This window comes from Penaeus chinensis, chromosome 6 (genome assembly GCF_019202785.1).
Source record: "Penaeus chinensis breed Huanghai No. 1 chromosome 6, ASM1920278v2, whole genome shotgun sequence".
Classification (NCBI taxonomy): domain Eukaryota; kingdom Metazoa; phylum Arthropoda; class Malacostraca; order Decapoda; family Penaeidae; genus Penaeus; species Penaeus chinensis.
The window spans coordinates 5,091,070-5,101,069 of record NC_061824.1 but is presented as its reverse complement, the minus strand read 5'-3'; the positions used below and the strand labels follow the sequence as shown (position 1 = coordinate 5,101,069).

The 10,000-nt window shown below is 35.2% G+C and overlaps 1 protein-coding gene across 1 annotated transcript in view; it reads right to left on the bottom strand.

Moving 5' to 3' along the window:
- Positions 1 to 1,540: 1,540 nt before the first annotated feature.
- Positions 1,541 to 10,000, bottom strand: part of LOC125026321 (probable Bax inhibitor 1) — a 9,440-nt gene continuing 980 nt past the window's right edge. Inside the window, exons 2-5 of the mRNA XM_047614681.1 lie at positions 5,859 to 6,141; positions 3,984 to 4,157; positions 3,541 to 3,711; positions 1,541 to 3,337 (exon numbers count right to left, since the gene is read on the bottom strand). Coding sequence (XP_047470637.1) covers positions 3,305 to 3,337; positions 3,541 to 3,711; positions 3,984 to 4,157; positions 5,859 to 6,141 — 661 coding nt within the window. The 3' untranslated portion in view covers positions 1,541 to 3,304. The remainder of the gene's footprint in view (positions 3,338 to 3,540; positions 3,712 to 3,983; positions 4,158 to 5,858; positions 6,142 to 10,000) is intronic.

The window sequence follows — 10,000 nt, the reverse complement described above, 5'->3', positions numbered from 1 at the left end:
GGCTTATGCAATATCTACCTGACTGGAAAGTAAACTATACAGCTCTGACCTACAAAGTCAAACTGGAGCGTTTGAAGCAAATACAACTATGCAGTCTTCATCACATGTCTGTTATGACAGGATGCCAGATATGCAGTATTTCTCAAAGGCTTAAAATAAGCAAAATTTCTTAAGGACGTTTGGGTGTTTATTGAAATGTCCAGCATGAACTTCGAAAACTATAAGATGACAAACTCCCACAAACGTTTAACAGGTCTTAATCAGTGCTCTGTCACAATGTTAGTAACCTATGCTTTTCTATTAACAAATGATATGAGCTTAATCAAACTTTTGATTTTTTTCCAAGGAAATATAGATTCTAATGTCATAATGTTATTAGCAACTCTAACTGCCGAATTATACCTGTAGAACTGGGAAACATGTATTATACAGATGAATGAATCTGGTATACTTTTTCAATCTACACTTTATGAGCATTTACTAAGTAAAAATATACTGTTGATCATTTTAATAAATCTGTAGTTTCTTCTGCAGTGTGGTCATGAGTATGACAGTCACCCCGAAAAAACTGACATATCAAGACATGAAAAGCATTTAATTTACAAGGCAACATACAAAGGTCTTATTCAAAAATACGTTATCTACAGTATATTTATAGAATTTTGTAAATCTACTTTAACCTAATTACCACAGGTGGCAAGACAATGTCACGCTCACTGTAATAACATTTCATCTATTGGCTTTACACATAGATGGCTCTACAAGTGCTTAGTCATCAAGGAGTCAGCTATTAGTCTTACCTATCTTACCTGTTTACCCTTTTCCTTGATTTTTTGAAAAATTAATTTCTATTATTTTATTGTCTTTGCTGTTATTAATATTTTAACAATAATCTAATGATCATAATATTAATAATAATAATAATAATGTCAATATTAATAGTATTAGAAAGAAAAACATTTTCCCGCCACTTCAAGGAATGGGGAAATCAGGCAGGTCACTAGGGCCAACTGAGACCCCTTGGTGGCTGTGCACAAGTGGAGCCATCTGTATGTAACAAAACACACAAAATCTAAAGGGGAGAGTACATAAAGCCACAGACCTTGAGTTAAAATATTGTGATTTTCTATTGTCCTGAGCAATATATATCAGTAGTGTTGACTGAGTTTGCATTCTTATTATGCTCAAAATACATCTCTGTAGTCAAGATTTTGGTCTCTCAAGTGTGATTACATTTTTATATATATATATATATATATATATATATATATATATATATATATATATATATATATAAAATATATATAATATATATATATATATATATAATATATAAAATATATATATATAAAAAATATATATATAAAATATATATAATATATATATAAAATATATATATATATATATATATATATATATATATATATAATATATATATGTATATATATGTATATATATGTATGTATATATGTATGTATATATATATTATATACTATATATATATATTGATAGTATTTGTTATCTGGTCAATGAAATAAAATTTGCAAAAGTTTTTTTTTATTGACAATCATGACATCAACAGACACCAAAAATATCCTTATAATATATTCCTTACAAGTGTCCAGTAAGCAATATTCCACAACATATACTTTTTTCTACCACAGGAAAATTAGGATCACATGAAATTCTGATCAAAAGGAACAAAAAATCAAAATCTCATTTCAAACATTCCATGCTGTCTGCAACAAAACTGGGAGTGCTATGCCAATTTCACAAACCCATTTTTTAAAATTTAAAATGGTAATTATTAGTTCTAATCTTTCTGCAAATAAAGAAGTTAACATATTTATTGATACAAACAGCATTAATCAGCACAGTTCAGACACTTGAGACCATGTGGAGTAGACATCTGAAACCACTTTCTCCAGTTTGCCTTTATTGTATCAAAATATATCTAAGATTAGATATTAGATATGAAGCCATCAAATTCAAGTATAAAATACCAAAATGAAAACTGTAGATATCTTCACCCATTAGCATCAGTATTCTGAACATAATATGCCATTTCAAGGACATCAGATAAACTGGACTTATAACAATGTACATAAATATTTTATTCAACATAAAATGTATCCATTCCATCTCAAAATAATTTCCCATCAGTTTGCAACTATGCAAAACAAACAAAATCACAGGAAGTCAATTTCTTTCAGTAAAGGCTCCATGCAACAATACTGCCCACAAATACTGATGATGAAAACCAAGTAGAACATTAGAAATAAATTTATATTGTATTGTAGTGAAAATGAAAATATCCATGATTCTACCATGGGGCATGAAAGAAAACAATATTTTTGTACTTAGACAACTGAAAAAAGTGAATCAACTATTGCATTACTTCATTTAAAAAAAATCCTGGAATGAAATTCTAATTGAAGGAAAAAACTGTCAAATACACTAAGAACTTTGGTTAAAGCAGCAACATCTTCCATATACATCATCAAACAAACTGTACATTAATATCTAAATATGTGATGTGTTGGGATCTGTTTATCCTCTAAAAACTAATTATACACTCTCTGAAATGATGGACAAGTGCAAAGGTGTCTCATATTCCTTGGCAGTTTCTCCTTAAACTAACGTTAGAAGCTCTGACCAATGAAAACCATATTAACAGGCCTGAATTTTATGAGCCAACTTCCAACAGCAGCTATTAAAGAAGAAACATTTGTTATATAAAATGATGTCCCTGAGGAAGGGCATGATGCTGAACAGTTTATGATAATCAGGCTGTTGTTGGATAATGGTGAAAAACATGATAGCTAAACACAAACAACAGAATATGGAAAATAGGTTGCAAAGTGACATGTGCATATTGTACTGGCTCCTGGACATGTGTGAGCAGGGTGCACAATGTGGCATTTTAACTTTCCTGTATGTTACCATCATTTGGTTGTAAGGTGATTTTAACATACTCTTTATAAAAGAAAGTGGCTGACTTGCAAAATAAGAAAACCACTATTTTTTTTTTAATGTAAATTACAAGCTCTCATGATGTACTAAATGTTATTTAACACATGCCTCTTGCAGTATATCAATCACAATTCCTTTTCAAATTAAATTAGTGATATTTATGAAACCTTTAGAAAGACCTAATACCTATGCATATGAACACTATTTTTTAGGGTTTGCCAATTCTTATACAACTTTCTTTTCATATCCATTCCCTCTCCCCCCTCCCACCCAATCAAAAATTTGGAACCTTGGATACCGTATGTTCTAAACTACATCTGTGGCATCTTACTTAATCACGGTTCTTCCTCTTGCTCTGTGCCTCCTGGAAGAATAGAATGCTAATTAAGTGTCTGCAACTCCTGGATACAGAAACAAAGCAAAGTCACTTTCTTACAAATTTGAAATTATTACTCTACTTGTATATAACACTTTGTACATCATACAACCGCTTCAGCAGTTGTGCATGTTCACTAATTTATGTCTATTATCCAATATGCATCATATGATATATCTCAAAGTAAATACCTTGTCTGTGAGGATAATGAGAAGGCGCTTGAACACTGCAACGAAGTCAATGAACAGCTCAACACTGTGCATCACATAGTCCTTGTCTCCTCGTCGTGCTTTCTCAACAATGAGCTGAGTGTCATAAACTATGAAGCCACACATGACTGCAAGCCCAATGTACAAATTTGCCTGAAATTTTTCAAAGAAGTTGTTATTAATTGATGACATTTGAAGAGCGAGCTTAGAAAACTGTTTAGTACAGATTAAGAATAATTTCCAAGCTCAGAGTAAAATTAAATTTCAGGGAAACTAATTACTCTTACCATCACAAAGAAAACTTTTATTCAGTTATAAAAAAAATTGCAGGGTAATTCTGGACTTATTAACTTCACATAGTGGGAAATTTAACAATTACCAACTTGTAATTTTCACAGATATCAGGCTTTTCTTTTTGCACTCACCTGGAAGAGGAGTCGAGAGCCAAAGAAGAAGTTCAGCATGGAGAGCCAGAAGAGAGTGGACAAGGCTGACATCAGTGTACCTCCAAGGTAGAGGTAATGGCCACGAGGAGCATAGAGAGCTGACAGGGAGAAGCAGGCAAATACCACACTTGTGCCGAGCAGAGCTTGCAATACCTGCAAAAAATAATGGTATAACCATCAGAATAATCAGAATTTGATTAGTAATACATTAATAATACAAAAAAAAAAAAGGCAGTCAAAGAAAATTCTGTTAATCATTCAAATGTTTAAAACTCTAGTTACTAATAGATAATAAGGAAAGAAATATCTAAATAAACAAATAAAATAAATATAAAATTATCTTAATAGTATATACTATAATGCAAATTTGAACTATAAAGATCCTTTCTTGTTTCCCTGGCCTCAGACTCCTGACACTTGGACCAGAAAGTACATTGCAAACTGATGGTCCAAGTCTCTATTGGCATTAATCAAAAGAAGAAACAATGTGAAAGCTAGAGAAAAGTTTTGAAATTGAAGCCTAGAAGTTGCTTATGGTAAATCATATTAACAATGTCGCATTCTTATGGCATGGTTGCTGATTACTGTAGATACTGATGACCTGGAACTCATTCCTTTATAATTATTTTTGTTTTCATTACAAAAGAAAAAAGCAGGATTAATAACAATAAATATAACCCTATATTTCTATATCTCTAAAATGTACATGACCAAGATTTTAATTCTCTTGCAACACACCAAAAATGGGAACACCTAAATTCATTCATGACAATTTCCATTTACAAACTTAAATTGATACAATAAAGTCTCACATTTAGCAATTTCACATGGTCATGGTTGGTGACCAAATTATCCCCCCAACTGAATTTGGTACAGTATCCCCTCTGCCATTCAGCTATTCAGTCTAGATATTTGAGAACATGTAAATTCCTGATATGGTATCAAAGGCATATACAAATAGGGTGGAGTACTGACTGGCAGTAGTGAGTTAGACAAAACCAAAACACTACTGAAAAAAGTCCCAAATAAATAATTAAGCTAGTTTGCTCTGTGCAGTTCTTGCCAACACAAAACGATTAACCGTTTCCCATATTTTCATTTGCTCACCTGTAATCCTCCTGGTTTGCCTCATGAAGCCACTTGTTATTTATAAATTAGACCAAGATCATACATATATGCTACTACAGACAAATTAAATATGTTGTGTCTGGGTGGAGTATAGGGTATGCATTTAAGATTTTAGTCTTTGTCTGTCTGTCCTGAGTGAGTGAGTGAGTGAGTGAGTGAGTGAGTGAGTGAGTGAGTGAGTGAGTGAGTGAGAGAGTGAGAGAGTGAGAGAGAGTGAGAGAGTGAGAGAGTGAGAGAGTGAGAGAGAGTGAGAGAGAGTGAGAGAGAGTGAGAGAGAGAGAGTGAGAGAGAGAGAGTGAGAGAGAGTGAGAGAGAGTGAGAGAGAGAGAGAGTGAGAGAGAGAGAGAGAGTGAGAGAGAGAGAGAGAGAGAGAGAGAGAGAGAGAGAGAGAGAGTGAGTGAGTGAGTGAGTGAGTGAGTGAGTGAGTGAGTGAGTGAGTGAGTGAGTGAGTGAGAGAGAGAGAGAGAGAGAGAGAGAGAGAGAGAGAGAGAGAGAGAGAGAGAGAGAGAGAGAGAGAGAGAGCAAATTCGTGCAACTGAAAAAGTAATAAATAATTCAGGTACATAAATTACAACTACTACATCACACAAAACCTTACTAAAAGATTAAAATAGTGATTCATAAAACATAATACCCAAGCCATGAATCCATGCACCCATAATAACCCCATGTTTACCCATGTTTAGTTTAAGTGTTTCCTAAAGTATATTCCCCTTCCCTACTTACCAGAGTGGGGTTGACCATCACAGCCAGATTCAGCAAGGGGCCAAGGTTACAGCCAGTCAGGAAGGCAAAGGCGCCAAGGAGAGAAAGTCGCTGCAGCTGGTTCTTGCCATCGTATGGTGTGATCGTGAGCCATATGAGTGCCCCAATGGCACCCAGACCGGTGAGGAGACCAGCACCAATGAGTGTGCTGAACATGTGGGCATAGCCACCAGCAGTTGCTGCTATGGTAGCCAGCGTGAAAGTAGCATACACATTTTTCAAGTGTGTCCTTACTGGAGTCTCTCTGTAAAGATAAAAACACCAAATGAGAAATGTCAACATTCTAACACCTTTACATAAAATGAAAGAAAAGGCACAAGGCCATATTCTGCCATACGATACTTTTACAACATTGTTTGACAAGAATGAATAAAGAAATAAGTTGTGGTATTCATTCAAGTGTCTCTTATCAATATCTAAAAGAAATAATATTAATGACATTTAAGCTAAGACCTTTCAAGAAATTATTAAGGAATTTGATGGGGGGGTGTAATGATGCTAAAAGGGGACTTAAAACCTACTGCTTGTGGCCTGTTTCTCCTAAACAACTGAGGAGAAACAAGTGCTCTAAGAGAAGGCTCACATGGGCACAAAGATCTACCATGACATTATGGGATGTGATCCAGTATCTCCTGACATGACTGTGTTAATGTTTTCCCCAGATAAACCTTGTAGGACTATCAAGTATTTTCACCTTCTTTGCAATAATTCCATTAATTCCCTTTTCCCTTGGCAAGTAACTGATAGGATACTTTGTTTCCTATTTGCATTAAAAATTCAAGCTTTAGGAAGTAAATATGTCATAGGTCAAATTAGAATAAGCAACAACTATGTGAAATTCAGGATATGGTACTTTACTTACTAATTTTAACCCTTTCCCTCCCCTTGCTGAAAAACTAGCAACAGGTCTTGTTCAGTTCCTTCCTTATGTAGTAATCTTATTGCAAATGTTTTGGTGCTGTATTATAAAATTAAAAAAAAAAAAAAAAAATTATCTAATTGTTTCCAACATGCCATTTGATTCTGGATATCTAGTAGCTAACTGACCATGCTATGCTACTAAATACTTAAGCACAAGTGCCAATGAAAACTTCCCTTGAATCTACAGGTCAATCATGAGTATGGATGGTTTCATTTTACTTATTGTCCAGAGTTTCATGAAGACTAACTATTTGATGGAATTTAGAATCAGCTATCATATTATGAAGACCTATGTGTATGCTGTTGTAAGGAAATAGAGGGAATCTGCTAACTCAGATTTTAAGGGCTAAAAAACTATTTATTTACCTATTACTATTACTATTTTGCACATACGTGGCTCAACAAATACCAAGTCACTAAGGACTCACTTACTAGGACTATCTGACATCACCTGTTTAACCACATTACTATTATCATTACCAATCCATTCGCACCAGATGTCATTATTCTTGCCATGATGCATTGGGCCTACATGCCAGATGGCAAGTATTAACACTATGATCTGGATGACATGGCCATCAGTTCATGAAAAATATGGTTTGAGGAGTAGGAGATGTGTATACGTCATTATGGGAAAAATTGGCTGAGGGCCAAGGTGATGGGAAATAGTTATCATGTGAACTGAGGCTGAAGGCCAGGGTTATGGGAATGACTTGCAACAAGTGCAGTAAGCTCTTAGAGGGTGAATAGGCTCAGTGGGAATTTAAGAAGGGGCTATTGCATTATTTCCATTGATAAATGAATGTAGAATGTGCCATCCATGAGCCATGATTGGAAGAGTGCCAGCTCCAGGGAGGATACTATTTCCATGCTCAGGATCCTATACCTGCTTGCTGTCACTGGTAGCACAAGTTGCATCACAGAAAATTGGAAATTATGAAAAAAATGTAAATGACACAAAAAATAATGTTACTTATGGACTACCTAAAGAAATTATATGAAGTCTGTGCTAGGGAAACAGTATTACCCGTATTGGATACACTATATAAAATGACAAATACAGACACTGGAAAATTACAAAAAAAGCTAAAAACACTTGCAGAAAAAGAGGAAATAACATTGAAAAGGAGGGCATGAAGTCTTGTCACCGCACATCAGTGTTTGTGTACACCCAGCCTAAAAGTCACACACTTGTCAGAGTAACCGCTCAATACCTGGAATTTGGGTCACGTGCTGGTAGCAAAGCACCCAGATCCAAAGGGTTAGTGCACTGTATGGTAAAGCTGCTTTAAGTTGTGTGAACAAACCAGTTGTTCTTCTGTTTGGGGAAACCATGTTTCCATTGCTTCCCCTTTTTCCACTGAATGATAGACTTCGAGCAACATCTTGTGCACAGGTCAGCATGGTGTGGGAAAAATAATCATCACTGGGTAATTCTTTACAGTACAGATGCACTTGCCAGTGACTAAGTCCATAACTCCATGTCACAAATTTTATTCAACAACCATAAGTTGCCGTGACTGGGCATGCCTTTTGAGCACTGCCTGAGGGGAGGGTTGATGGGGGCTCTGTTCCCGAACACCCCAAAAAACATTGTCTTAACCAAAGTATGTACAGCAAGTGAGAGCTGCCTAACTTAGTGAGTCCATACTATAAAGATAAATCAGTCCCTATTACACAAGCCATCATCTTAGGAGGCACTTCTAGGAATATGCAATGTTCACTATATAAACCTAAACCCTTCCTGACCCCCACCTGATAGCTGGGTGCTCTTCCTTGCCCAATTACTGGAGAGTTAATTTCCATGCAGCATTTGCTGAAAAGGGTTTTCTTTATTTCTAATGACCCCATCTTTGTAGTAGAGATTAGGTTATATCAGTAACTGTAGTTTTTCCTCTCTTTATGACTGTGTCCTCTGATTTTCCATATCTTAGTGGGGTCATGCTTTTTTACCAAATTTTCAAAGAATAGGGGTCACCTGGTGAAGCAATTCAGGCCTAATAACTGAAATCTTTACAACTGTGCTTATGGAGCTATTTGTACCAAAATAACAAATTAAAATCTTAAAAAATGATATCAGACAGTGCACATGCAATTCTGGTGGCAACAGGTCAAATGTGTATTGATCACTAGGGCCTCCACACTTTATACATAAACAAAAGCAATCTTCCTCCATAATATTATATCACAGCCGTGAACTAGTTCATGTTACTGTTTACAAGACAACTCTACAGTATTTACACTTGCCAACAGCATTTGCACCTTGTATTGCTCCCAAATAATTTATTAGTAATTTTTTTTCACAATTGGGCCTTCCCAGACAATATCTATATCATCATCTTTATTCTTGTGTGATGAGAACAAATCTGATTATGATTTCTATAGTATTCCCAGCTTATAAATGAGACAAGTCCCAACAGGGGGGGGGGGGGGAGAGAAAATTATAAGGTAAAACAAGCTAAAATAAGAATAATATCAAACTAAAATGCATAAAACCCAAGAAAAACAACAACTACAACTTAAAATCGGCTAATAATATTCTACAAGTGTACAGACTGACATGCCAATCAAACACTGTTCAGTAAAACTTACAGGATTCCACACCATCCAAAACCTCTATGGTAATCATACAATACATCCTAACCAATAAACCAACCTAACCGTAACCCTGTGGCATTTATATACTATGATTTATATATTCCTAATCTAGGGAGCTTTGTCCCCTGGACCCCATTGGATTTATAAAAGGCATTCTATATATTCCTAAGCCAGTGGTATTATATGTGACATACACCTTAGCCAGGGAGCTTTGCATCCAGGACCCCATTGGATTTATAAAATTCATTCTCTATATTCTCAAGCCAGGGAGCTCTGCCCAATACACCCCTCGGATAAGTTACCCAAAATAGATAGGGGGATTTACTTTCGCTCAATCAAATACTACATTTGGTTCTACAAATAATTTGGCTGCTGAAAACCACATTCCTTTATATAGTGAAACACCATACTGACTGTTGCTTCCATCTACAGTCTGAATTGCTTGGATTCTAATCACTTCTTTCAGCATTCGGGGCACTTGATGGTATTAAATATCAAGCTGTGATAGTTAATAATGTTGCTTTAAAAATGACCTGGAATCAACAGAACTCTATAATTGAAACCTTTCTCGCCAGTGTCTGTCA